This window comes from Dermochelys coriacea, chromosome 1 (assembly GCF_009764565.3).
Source record: "Dermochelys coriacea isolate rDerCor1 chromosome 1, rDerCor1.pri.v4, whole genome shotgun sequence".
NCBI classification, from domain to species: Eukaryota; Metazoa; Chordata; order Testudines; family Dermochelyidae; genus Dermochelys; species Dermochelys coriacea.
Window position 1 is genome coordinate 350,911,572 of NC_050068.2, and position 13,728 is coordinate 350,925,299.

Consider the following 13,728-nt stretch of genomic DNA (forward strand, 5'->3'; position numbering starts at 1 on the left):
TGAGCCACTGGACATCAGTACAGCTCCATAGACTTCAATGACGTTCTGTGCCTTACAACTGAGGAAAGGCATTTAATGTTGCGCGGGTTAAAAGAAATCCTGGTGGGGGTGTATTTTCCACTTTAAAAATCATTCTAATTCTGTCTGAAATGCTTTGTGTGGGAGACGGGTCTTGCAGAGTGTGCAAGGTTGGTCAGAATTGTAATTAACCCCGTCTCATCCCACAGCAATGTGACCTTTGGAGAAGTTCTGCTTAACTCTGTCAGTCTTGTACTTCTTCCTTTTCTTTATTAGTGAAGTCTCTCACAAGACCCAGTTCTCTTGGCTGCTAATGGATGGAGATGCAATACCTGATGTTTCCCATTGGTTTCCTGATACATTGTATCTGAGCACCGGATGTAAAGGTGCCGAGTATGCACAGAGAGATACACCCCCAACAAGGTTTCTCTAACCCTGGCTAGGTAAAGTGGATTCTTTCAACTGGAAGTTGATGGAACTGTTCCCTGTTACACTGGTTCAGTATCTTCCATTAAACTTCAAAATATATATGAAAGGGAAATACATGGAACAAAAATCAAAGAACCCCAATTTCAAAGGCTAGGAATCAAAAACTGAGTACTGGAGTGACATCTGAGACCGTGACATGCATTTTTAAAGTGAATCTAGTCTTCAGTGTTGGAACATCTAATCCCAGTAAAAAGTTACTACTATTTTAGTTATTCATCTCTTTGGCCGTATAAAACTTGATGAGTGCTTGTGAAGTGCTTTGAAATGCTCAGATTGGAGGAAGCTTCAGACAATCCATTCTGCACAAGAACTCCTTTGCTTCTCATCTAAGGGTATGTCTACACTAAGAAATTAGGTCGAATTTATAGAAGTCGGTTTTGTAGAAAGAGTTTTTATACAGTCGATTGTGTGTCCCCCCATACAAATTCTCTAAGTGCATGTAATCGGCGTAGTGTGTCCACAGTACCAAAGCAACTGTCGACTTCTGGAGCGTTGCACTGTGGGTAGCTATCCCACAGTTCCCGCAGTCTCCACCGCCCATTTGAATTCTGGGTAGAAATCCCAGTGCCTGATGGGGCTAAAACATTGTCGGAGGTGGTTCTGGGTACATGTCCCCCTTCCCTCCCTCCCTCCCTGAAAGCAAGGGCAGACAATCATTTTGTGCCTTTTTTCTTGAGTTACCTGTGTAGACACCATACCACGGCAAGCATGGAGCCCACTCAGCTAACCACCACCGTATGTCTCCTGGGTGCTGGCAGACACGGTACTGCGTTGCTACACAGCAGCAGCAACCCATTGCCTTGTGGTAGCAGACAGTGCAATAGGCCTGAAAACCATCCTCATCGTGTCCGAGGTGCTCCTGGCCGCCCCGGTAAGGTCGGTCAGGAGCGCCTGGGCAGACATAGGCGCAGGGACTAAATTAGGAGTGACTCGACCAGGTCATTCTCTTTAGTCCTGCAGGCAATCCTATTGTACCATCTTATGGTGAGCAGGCAGGAAATGAGGATGGCTAGCAGTACTATTGCACCATCTTCTGCCGAGCAGCCAGGAGATGTGGATGGCTTGCAGTCCTACTGCACCGTCTGCTGCAAGCCAAAGATATAAAAGATAGATGGAGTGGATCAAAACAAGAAATAGACCAGATTTGTTTTGTATTCATTTGCTCCCCACTCCCTCGCTCCGTGAAATCAACGGCCAACAATTGTTTGGTGAGGTCTGTCAGGGGCACCTTGAAAACTTTAATGGAGATTCAGTCCTGCCTGAAATACCAGAGGGAGGGATAGCTTAGTGGGTTGAGCATTGGCCTGCTAAACTGAGGCTTTTTCAGTTCAATCCTTGAGGGGGCCATTCTGTGTGACAGTGGTTTTTGTTTCTCTTTGACGTAAAGCCACCCCCTTTGTTGATTTTAATTCCCTGTTAGCCAAACCTGTAAGCCATGTCGTCAGTCACCCCTCCCTCCATCAGAGCAATGGCAGACAATCGTTCAGCGCCTTTTTTCTGTGCAGACACCATACCACGGCAAGCATGGAGCCCTCTCAGATCACTTTGGCAATTAGGAGCACATTAAACACCATGCACATTATCCAATAGTATATGCAGCACCAGAACCTGGCAAAGCGAAACCGGGCGAGTAGGTGACGTCAGCACGATGAGGAGAGTGATGACATGGACACAGATTTCTCTCAAAGCACAGGCCCTGGCAATGCGGGCATCATGGTGCTAATGGGGCAGGTTCATGCGGTGGAACGCCAATTATGGGCTCGGGAAACAAGCACAGACTGGTGGGACCGCATAGTGTTGCAGGTCTGGGACGATTCCCAGTGGCTGCGAAACTTTCGCATGCATAGGGGCACTTTCATGGAACTTTGTGACTTGCTTTCCCCTGCCCTGAAGCACAAGAATACCAAGATGAGAGCAGCCCTAACAGTTGAGAAGCGAGTGGCAATAGCCCTGTGGAAGCTTGTAACGCCAGACAGCTACCAGTCAGTCGGGAATCAATGTGGAGTGGGCAAATCTACTGTGGGGGCTGCTGTGATGCAAGTAGTCAATGCAATCAAAGATCTGCTGATATCAAAGGTAATGACCCTGGGAAATGTGCAGGTCATAGTGGATGGCTTTGCTGCAATGGGATTCCCTAACTGTGGTGGGGCCATAGACGGAACCCATATCACTATCTTGGCACCGGAGCACCAAGCCGGCGAGTACATAAACTGCAAGGGGTACTTTTCAATAGTGCTGCAAGCACTAGTGGATCACAAGGGACGTTTCACCAACATCAACGTGGGATGGCTGGGAAAGGTACATGATGGTCGCATCTTCAGGAACTCTGGTCTGTTTCAAAAGCTGCAGGAAGGGACTTTATTCCCAGACCAGAAAATAACCGTTGGAGATGTTGAAATGCCTATAGTTATCCTTGGGGACCCAGCCTACCCCTTATTGCCATGGCTCATGAAGCCATTCAAGGGCAGCCTGGACAGTAGTCAGGAGCTGTTCAACTACAGGCTGAGCAAGCGCAGAATGGTGGTAGAATGTGCATTTGGATGTTAAAAGCGTGCTGGCACAATTTACTGACTCGGTTAGACCTCAGCGAAACCAATATTCCCACTGTTATTACTGCTTGCTGTGCACTCCACAATATCTGTGAGAGTAAGGGGGAGACATTTATGGTGGGGTGGGAGGTTGAGGCAATGTGCAGCCAGACACCAGGGAGGTTAGAAGAGCACAGGAGGGTGCGGTGCGCATCAGAGAAGCTTTGAAAACCAGTTTCGTGACTGGCCAGGCTACGGTGTGAAAGTTCTGTTTGTTTCTCCTTGATGAAACCCCCCACCCCTTGGTTCACTCTACTTCCCTGTAAGATAACCACTCTCCCCTCCTCCCTTCGATCACTGCTTGCAGAAGCAATAAAGTCATTGTTGCTTCACATTCATGTATTCTTTATTAATTCATCACACAAATAGGGGGATAACTGCCAAGGTAGCCCGGGAGGGGTGGTGAAGGAGAGAAGCACCGGGAGGGGTGGTGGAAGAAGGAAGGACAAGGCCACACAGCACTTTAAAACTTTAAAACTTATTGAATTCCAGCCTTCTGTTGCTTGGGCAATCCTCTGGGGTGGAGTGGCTGGGTGGCCAGAGGCCCCCCCCACTGCGTTCTTGGGCGTCTGGGTGAGGAGGCTACGGAACTTGGGGAGGAGGGCAGTTGGTTACACAGGGGCTGTAGTGGCGGTCTGTGCTCCTGCTGCCTTTCCTGCAGCTCAACCATATCAAACTAATCATATTAGTTTGATCCTCCAGCAGCCTCAGCATTGAATCCTGCCTCCTCTCATCATGCTGCCACCGCCTTTCAGCTTCAGCCCGCTATTCAGCCCGCCACTTACTCTCTTCAGCCCGCCACCTCTCCTCCCAGTTATTTTGTGCTTTCCTGCACTCTGTCATTGTCTGCCTCCATGCATTCGTCTGTGCTCTATCAGTGTGGGAGGACAGCATGAGCTCAGAGAACATTTCATCGTGTGATGGGGCAAGGCCAGATGGCTATGGAAGAGTAGTGGGAGATAGATATATTAGCTCCAGGCTAAACAAATCCTTTGTACCAGGATAAGTGAAAAGGCAGCTGCTCCAGGTCAATTAAGACACCTGGGGCCAATTAAGAACTTTCCAGAAGGCAGGGAGAAGGCTAGGTTGATTGGGACACCTGAAGCCAATCAGGGGCTGGATGAAACTAGTTAAAAGCCTCCCAGTCAGTCAGGTGGGTGTGCATGTCAGGAGCTGTGGGAAGAAGTTGCGCGGTTGGAGAGACTGAGTAGTACACACCATATCAAGCACAAGGAAGGAGGCCCTGAGGTAAGGGTGAAGTGGAGCTTGAGGAAGTGGGGGCTGCTGTGGGGGAAGTAGCACAGGGAACTGTACATGTCATGTTTCTAAAAGGTCAGCTACCATAGCTGATACTATTAGGGGCCCTGGGCTGGAGCCCGGAGTAGAGGGTGGGCCCGGGCTCCCCCCCCACCTTTGCCCCCTGATTAATCACTGAGACTGGGAGACAACAGAGACTGTGCAAGGAAGGATAACTTCTCCTCACCTCCCTCGCTGGCTTATGATGAAAATGGCTCAGTAGACTGTGACCCTTGTCTCTAGAGAGAGAAGAGTTACGTGGAGGGTCACAGTGGGCCTCTGAGGTTAGCAAAATCCGCCAGGAAACCCGGGACCCACAGAGGCAAGGACAGAGCTTTGTCACAAGCGTGAGTGCGTTTTTTTCGCCTTCTGATCTTCACTAGCCTCTGGGAAGGAGAAGACCCTGTGATCCTTGAAACACATGCAGCTGGTGGAGAAAAAAAAAGGGACAGTGGTATTTAAAAAGACACATTTTATAGAACAAGGGGTACACTCTTTCACAGTAAACCTTGCTTTTAACATTACATACATAGTACATGTGATTTCGTTACAAGGTCGCATTTTGCCTCCCCCCACCATGTGGCTAGCCCCTCCCCTTTCCCCCCTCCCTGTGGCTAACAGCGGGGAACATTTCTGTTCAGCCACAGGCAAACAGCCCAGCAGGAACGGACACCTCTGAATGTCCCCTTAAGAAAAGCACCCTATTTCAACCAGGTGACCATGAATGATATCACTCTCCTGAGGATAACACAGAGAAATAAAGAATGGATGTTATTTGAACGCCAGCAAACATACACTGCAATGCTTTATTCTACAATGATTCCCGAGTACGTGCTACTGGCCTGAAGTGGTAAAGTGTCCTACCTTGGTGGACAGAATAAGGCTGCCCTCCCCAGAAACCTTTTGCAAAGGCTTTGGGAGTACATCCAGGAAAGCCACGAATGCCAGGGCAAATTAATCATTAAACATGCTTGCTTTTAAACCATATATACTATTTTAAAAGGTACACTCACCAGAGGTCCCTTCTCCGCCTGGCAGGTCCGGGAGGCAGCCTTGGGTGGGTTCGGGGAGTACTGGCTCCAGGTCCAGGGTGAGAAACAGTTCCTGGCTGTCGGGAAAACCAGTTTCTCCGCTTGCTTGCTGTGAGCTATCTACAACTTCATCATCATCATCCTCCTCATCCCCAAAACCTGCTTCTGTGTTGCCTCCATCTCCATTGAAGGAGTCAAACAACATGGCTGGGGTAGTGGTGGCTGAACCCCCTAAAATGGCATGCACTCATCATAGAAGCGGCATGTTTGGGGCTCTGACCCAGAGCGGCCGTTTGCCTCTCTGGTTTTCTGGTAGGCTTGCCTTAGCTCCTTAAGTTTCACGCGGCACTGCTTCAGAACCCTGTTATGGCCTCTGTCCTTCATGCCCTGGGAGATTTTGACAAATGTTTTGGCATTTCGAAAACTGGAACGGAGTTCTGATAGCACGGATTCCTCTCCCTATACAGCGATCAGATCCCGTACTTCTCGTTCGGTCCATGCTGGAGCTCTTTTGCAATTCTGGGACTCCATCATGGTCACCTCTGCTGATGAGCTCTGCACTCACCTGCAGCTTGCCATGCTGGCCAAACAGGAAATGGAAATTCAAAAGTTTGCAGGCCTTTTCCTGTCTACCTGGCCAGTGCATCTGAGTTGAGAGTGCTGTCCAGAGCGGTCACAATGGAGCACTCTAGGATAGCTCCTGGAGGCCAATACCATCTAATTGCATCCACAATACCCCAAATTCGACCCAGCAAGGCTGATTTCAGTGCTAATCCCCTTGTCGGGGGTGGAGTAAGGAAATCTATTTTAAGAGCCCTTTAAGTCGGAAAAAAAAGGGCTTCGTCGTGTGGACGGGTGCAGCGTTAAATTGATTTAACGCTGCTATATTTGACCTCAACTCCTAGTGTAGACCAGGGCTAAGTGTGAACTACAATCAAAGATTGAGAGTATTGCACTGCACCTTAACTCCCTTTATTTGTAGTTGTTGTCTCAGTGGTGGATATTAACTCTGGATCAGAATTAAATTCTCTTGTATCAAAATTTGTGCCAGCTTAATTGAAAATTGAGATTTTTATTCCTACAGTGCACATGAACAAGCTTGAAATGTACACTTGTAATTCCTTTGGACTTTTATTATCTTCATGAATAAACAAGGCAAAGTTGAAGAGATATACTACTCTGTACCTCATTTCACAAACCTGGAAAAATTAATTACTATTGCATTACTGTGACCCATTTGAGAGACGTGATTTGAAGGAGAGAAAAAGTAGCACACACAGTGCACTTCGTCACTTCATTGCCATGGGTGCTATGACTTAAAACAAGGTTTTTAAGCTTCAATTCCATCTTGATATTTACAAGGCTACCGCACTCTTGGAAAATTGACAGACTTGTAATTCCTTTGGAGAAGTATTATCCTCAGGTATAAAGAAGCTGCAGTTAAAGTGGATCACAGCATGAGCCAGTTTTTTATTGTTGACGCTTAGATCAAAGGATGCAAATATTTTGTAACCAGACATGTTACTAACCTTGTCTTGTAACAGTGTAAAAGGGAACAGCTTAGAGCTCCACCTGTTGTAGGAGCAGTCAGAAGTCTTGGGTTGTCTTTCTGTTTCTATTGTTGTTGGGGTTTGACGCCTCTGCACTGACTCACACAGTCACTTTAAACAAAAAGGAGGCCAAGGTCTCTTGTGTCATTCCCTTAATCAGGTCATGATTTTGGGCCACACAATTTGGGGCTATTTCATTTTCATTCAAATGTAGTTTCGAATTACGGATTTCTTAAAAACCGTGTGGGTAGAGCGGCCCAGTCCAGTGGCTATCAACTGTAACAAGCCATGCGTTAGGCAATGCCCTGACTCCAAAGAGCTGATCAGACCCTCACCGGTTCTTGTGACCCTCCCAGGACCAATTCTCTGCAATTTCGCTCAGCAGAGCCAAGAGGGACCATAGGAGCCCCTGTGGCCAGAGCTCGTTTCGGGGGCTCATTTGCTTTAGGAGGAATTTTTTATTTGGAAAATGAAGGTGCTCTCTTGGGGCAAATCATCTCAGTTGCATCACCTTCAAAGAGGTTGAGGACCTTAAACTCAAAACAAGACACTTCTGCCCTCTTCCCTGGATATGGAACCCACCCTTGGGGATATCATTTACACTTGGAACTACATTCTGGATCAGGCAGGAATGTTTCCTGCAACATGCCCCATGGCTGATCAGACTTTATGTCAAACGTCATCCCACAGCCATCTCCTCCTTCACCAAGAATGTATCATTTTCCTCTCTCTAGGGTTTCCTGCTGGGCTGCTGGGCTCACTCACTTTCCTGCCGGGCTCACTCAGCTGCATTGTCTGAACTCAAGACTGAACTCAAAACCTTTCTGTAAAAGAGCACTGCTTCCTTTCACTCTGAGCCATCCCTCCCCTTGGCCCATGAGCAAATCTGCTCTAGGCAGCCCTTTGAGACAGCATTGGTGACCCAAGTGGATGTCCAGTGTTTTACTCACCGTAGAGTAAGATTCATCCCAGGCAGAGGACCATCACAAAGGCCCATGCTCCACTTACGTCCCTGCTAAGACCGAGTTGAAAGTTTAAAATGGGACTAACATTGTTCATAGGCTTCGTACTATCCCCCTGCCGAAGAGTGAAGTTCAGACTTCAAGTCCTGACAGGAAACATACTGGAGGCAATGGAATGATTCAAAGGGGATTGGATCTGACCTGCTGGGAATGGAGGTGGTGAGAATGGAGAAACACGGATCCCTGCTTCCCAGCACATTTAGAATGAACTGCCCCATGCCCCTAGTCATGACCAGCATGAATTGAAAGGACCAAACTGGATTCCTTTCACGACACCCACTTGTGCTACTGATGCCGCTCAGAATCACCTTGACATTCATTCTCATTGCAGCACTGGAATTGGAATGACATGAGAAATGCAGTTGGCCAAAACAATTTTAAGATGAAAGACAACTGAAGAGTGCAATGTGCATGTCACGCCCTCTGATGCTGAGATTAGTCCACTAATCACCAATGCTGAGGAAAACAGCTGCATCCAAAGGAGGACTTACAAAGGCAATCAAGTTCGTTTAGTAACTAATTAGGACCTCCTCACAAACAGCATTGCAGATCCTCCAGGCAGTCCTAGGAACTGTATAAAAGTGTTCACGACTCAGACCTCTTCTAAACACTTCTTTGGATTTCCTCTCCTCGGTGAACTGGGTAAGTCCAATTCAACTCATTCTCTTTCTAATCCTGGAGATATCAGTGTAGAGACTCCTTTTATTTTATCTTGCATGTAGTCACTGTGGTTTTTGTCAGGGATCAGGGTATTCTTCCATCTTGTGCAATTATTTAGTTGCAAGTGCGGGTGGATTCAGGATCTGAAGCTAAAAGAGGGACTTTAAGAGCAAGATATGCAATTGGGAAATATATTTCCTATTATCTGGACAAGAATTAGGGCATTTCAATATTTTCAGTAACTTATGAAAGTCAGTTAGCCATTTTTCACTTAGCTGGATTAGGAAGAAATTTTCTCAGGTTAGTCCAGAAAGGGCCAATTCAGTGGTTTTCTACTTTACTCTGAAGCAGCTGTTATTCCTCACTATTAGAGACACGAGAATTGATGAAGCTGACAAGTGGTGTGACCCATTCTAGCAATTCCTATGTTCTCCTGAGCAGAAATACCCATTGAAGGTGCTTCTCCTCAGATGGTGTAATATCATGGCGCTCCATGGAAGTCAGGGACCTGAACCAACTTTACTCCAGTTCAGGAGTTTATTTTTAGTAATTTGTTTGGAGAAAAGCAAAGTTTCTGTTTATTCATCGGCAAGTTTTGGTGACTCCCAAGGTTTGGAAAACCAAACAGTCACACTGTAATACCAAACTCAACTGGTTTGCATGCAGAGGTTAAATCTTCAAACGAAAAGAAGTGATTACCATGATCCCAGCCATGTTATCTTTGATAAATGTCTAAAATGGACCGAAAATCCCAGGTGTCCAGTATCAAAATAGTTGCACTTATTTTAGTCAGTGTTTTACAGAGAAAATCTTTGAGAGCGGATCAAAGGCGCCAGTTGGGAGGGTAGTTTAGTGCAACTAGACAAGAGGCATAAAAAGAGAAAATAGGAAAAAATACATGGCCACATATAAAGAGATTAAATCCACTTCTCCTCTCTCTCTCGGGCCCCATGCTCTCGGGCTCTCTCGGGCCCCATGCTCTCTCTCGGGCCCCACTACAATTGTAACCGAGCTTTGAAACCTTTCTTCCTTCGGCACTTGTACCTTCTGTTTACACTAATCCCGGTTGTGTGTTTCAGGTTTACCTCCATCCCAGAAAGATGACTTTCTCCAGCTTCTGCTATCCAGAATGCGGGGTGGCCCAACCCAGTCCAGTCACTGGAAGCTGCAATGAGCCATGTGTTAGGCAGTGCCCTGACTCTGAAGTGGTGATCAGACCCTCACCGGTTGTCGTGACCCTCCCAGGACCAATTCTCAGCAATTTCCCTCAGCAGAGCGAAGTGGCAGCCGTAGGAGCACCTGTGGTTGGAGCTGGTTTTGGAGGCTCATTCGGTTTGGGGGGATTGTACGGCTACGGAGGCCGTTATGGAGGGTTGTATGGTTTAGGGAGATATGGTGGTTATGGGGGCCTTTATGGTTATGGGGGATTATTGGGCCATGGGGGATACTGCGGTTATCCGGGCCTTTATGGTTATGGGGGATTACGGGGATACGGGGGATATGGCCGTAGGTATCTTGGTGGATATTGTGGGCCATGTTAAACCCAGCAGGAACATCCGTGGAAGAAGGAAGAATCAGGAAATGAACAACAAGATACAGATTCACCCCTAATCTGGGCATGGCTTTCTGAAGTACTGAGCAAACATGGCTCCACTTGAAGTCAGTGGGAGCTGTGTGTGCTCAGCACCTTGCTCTGATAGCCATGCTGCATTTCTAATGTTACGCTTTATGATTCTTTCTGCCAAGGCTTTCCCAACCATGTGCCAATTCTTTTATTTACATGTGGACTCATTCTGAGTTACACGCTGGCTGTTTACACTGACCCCGCAGTGTGAAGGAAATAGGGGCCTTAAGATAGGTAACTTTTAGATTTATTATCACTTTAAGTCCACATGTTCTATCTCTCCTATCAATATGTACCTTTATAACCTCACTTTGACCTTTGCTATGGACAATGTATAATCGAGAAACTGTGTAGTCCTCTGCTTCTATTTGGCTTTGTCTCATTTCCCACCAAATGGCATAAAACAAGGCACTTAAAATTGTTACACTGGGGACTTGTTTGTCAACCTCCACAGCTGAAAGAAAGCAAACAGAACATCTTGTCTGAAATACATCCCACTGAGGCAGGTAATCGGACGCAGCCCTTCTTGAAATACTGGAAATACATTCTTTCTGCTCTGTAGTATTTCTTCCTGTAACTGTGTACTGCCAATTTCTTTTGCATTAAAATCTCTCTTGCATCATAATATCAATCTTCTGGTTCTCCTTGTTTCTCCCTCCTTCCTAAAAAATCATGTTGGACAAAATTCCTCCATTTGGGGACGGCAGCACTTCTCCAGTTGCAATTTTCAAAGCCCTGGAGTGATAGGAGAATCCAGCCCCGGGAGTGGTTGAAAGCATTCTGCAGGCCCTGAGTACCAAGGTGGAGTTCCTCCTTGCATTATCTGTTTTAGCAAAGCGTCTTTTCCTGCAAAGACTTAGACAGATTTTCACTTTAAGAATGTAAGTTTTTCCTTTGACTTCAAGAAGACCAATCACATGGTTCGTGGTAAGAGTCTGTGTGAGTCTTTGCAGACAGTGACCCAGGTTTTCGTAAGGAAAGGAAAAGTGGCCACCAGATCAGATAGTTAATGCAATGTTAACGGTAGACCGGGGCGACGGATTCTTCCTAATAGTGTGGGTGTGGCACGAGGCCCTGCTCCTTCCGGGGGCCCATTCCAGCCCCTCTTCTGTCCCCAAGGTACTGTCTCCCTGGCCAAACCGAAGCTGGAGCCAGGCAGGGGAGCCTGGGGTCCTCCGTCTGCCAGGGCTGAGGGGCCTCAGAGCAGCCCCCGGTCCGTGTCCATGGCTTCTGGGTCCCACACACATGGCAGGTGGAGGGTCCGCACATAGACACATATTCAATAATTAGAATATGAAAGAAGTGAATAAATATGCTGAATTCTTCTGGGAATGACTTTTTTGTATGTAGGTATGTCTGTCCCAGGGTCTGTCAGCAGCGAGGAAGAATCTTGTGCTGAAGCCCAAGTGGGAAAGACCAAAGCTACAGAAACTGCTGAGGAAATGGGAGAGTGTCTCTCTAATTCCTCTCCAGTGGTGCAGGGCAGTTTGCTACCAGGCGTGGGGAGGGTAGAACCAGCTCCTGTCCCATGGCTGTTCCCTCAGGGGATGGGAATGTTTTGCCAGACAGAAGGAAGTTTGTCCAGGTTGCTGGCTGCCAGGATGTTGCAGGTAAGCAAGGAGCAGAACTCACTCTAAAATGCACAGAAAAAGGTGTCCTAGAGCAGGGGTTCTCAAACTGGGCGTCCAGACCCCTCAGGCAGTCGCAAGGTTATTACATGGGGAGTCGTGAGCTGTCGGCCTCCCCCCCCAAACCCCGCTTTGCCTTCAGCATTTATAAAAGTGTTAATATATAAAAAGTGTTTTTAATTTATAAGGGGGTGGGGGTCACACTCAGAGGCTTGCTATTTGAAAGGGGTCACCAGAAAAAAGTTTGAGATCCACTGTCCCACAGGGAAGCCCAGAGAAAAGTGGTGAGTCTCGGGGACCGCTGTGGTGGGTGTGGATTCCATGGGCTCTGTAACTGGAGGCAAACCCAGTTCAAAGAGGGAGGAGGGTGCAATGCTTCCCAGTAAAGGGTCTGTTCTGGCTGTTAGCTGTGAGCCCACAGCTGAACAGGGGGCAGATTCCTCTCAAGGGAGTACCGGCGTGCGTGCCCTGGAGGAGGGGGGGGCAGAGGAAGAAGTAAAGATGGGATGTGGGGGTGTGTGTGTGCATGTGTACAGGAATGTCCCTTCACTAATTACAGAGGAAGGCTTGCCCAGGAGAAATTTGCTGGATCTGCATCTGTAATCCCAGGGACCCCACCTGTGACTCAAGTTTTTAGGGGGAACTGTGTAACTGACCTCCCTGTGGGAGCAGCCAGACAACTGGCCTCTGGGGAATGGAGAGAGGTGACCGAGGATACCCCAATCCAGGTCCCATTATTGCAAAATGTTTTTCCTGTTGTACTTGTGAAAACTAACTCTGTGCCTTTAAGGTGGGGGTTAGGGGTTCTTCCATGCCTTCCGGTGTCAGTGAATATGCTAATGAACCCTCTGACGAAGGGGAGGAGACAGCCATTTCCCAGGCAGGTAAACCCCTCCCCACAGCTAAGCATCAAACACTGAGCGATGGGGGCAGGCAATTCAAAGGAATCCCAGGAGTGGGGGTGGATTCGAGGAAATGCAACACCCCAGGAGGTGGGCCAGTGACATACAAGGTCCCCATACGCCCTTTCCTTGCCAACCCCCCAATGACATACCTTTACTGCGGGCATGAGGAATACAATAAATGCTGAACAAACGGATCTGTTTAGACAGAAGGCGTGGTATGATCATCATACTTGGAAGCACCTCTGTGTTATGAATTTGCTGGTAATGTTATGTCTCTTACTACACAAACTGAGGGTTAAGATAAAGAATTTGACACTGGTGATAAATACTTTAAAAATATGTGACATGCATGATTTTTGGAAGACTCTTTGGTACAGATTAGGAATGGTAACAAGGAAGTCCTATAAGAACACTGCTTCTCAGCTAGTACCTGTAAACAGGCTTAGAGCTTGGCATAGCAGAGAAAGCATAACCAATCTAGACTGGTGTGTAGAACGGGAAACTGAGGCACATCACCTCATAGCATTGGTGGCTAAATGCCAAAACACCTACACTTTAAAGGATATTGATATCTGCATTATGTTACCAATGTTTTAACATTACGTTTTCAATGGTGAAAATACACCAAAATCTTTTCAGACACCCTGGGAACAGAAACCCAGAACTCTGCAAAAGCACCTATGGATAACACTGGAGGTAGTATAACCAAAGCCACTGCCTCCGCATTGGTCAGTGACCAAACCTCTGGCAGTAATCTAAGGGGAGAGGTGTGATGTTATACCCCGTATTCTTCATAGAAATATGGTTATGATATGAATATGGCATAACTCAGATATAAGTTACGTAAGATATCATTGAAAAGGTTATGACCTACTGAATGTGTTTATCCTATTTCTATGCATGTATCATTTTTGTAT

At 47.1% G+C, this 13,728-nt stretch overlaps 1 protein-coding gene across 1 annotated transcript; it reads left to right on the forward strand.

The window, feature by feature from the left end:
• Positions 1-331: 331 nt before the first annotated feature.
• LOC119863782 (claw keratin-like) lies at positions 332-10,207 on the forward strand. Its single transcript, XM_038422684.2, has 2 exons — positions 332-343; positions 9,734-10,207. Exons 1-2 carry the CDS (start codon positions 332-334, stop codon positions 10,193-10,195), a joined length of 474 nt encoding a protein of 157 aa, XP_038278612.1. The 3' UTR covers positions 10,196-10,207.
• The last annotated feature ends 3,521 nt before the right edge of the window (positions 10,208-13,728 follow it).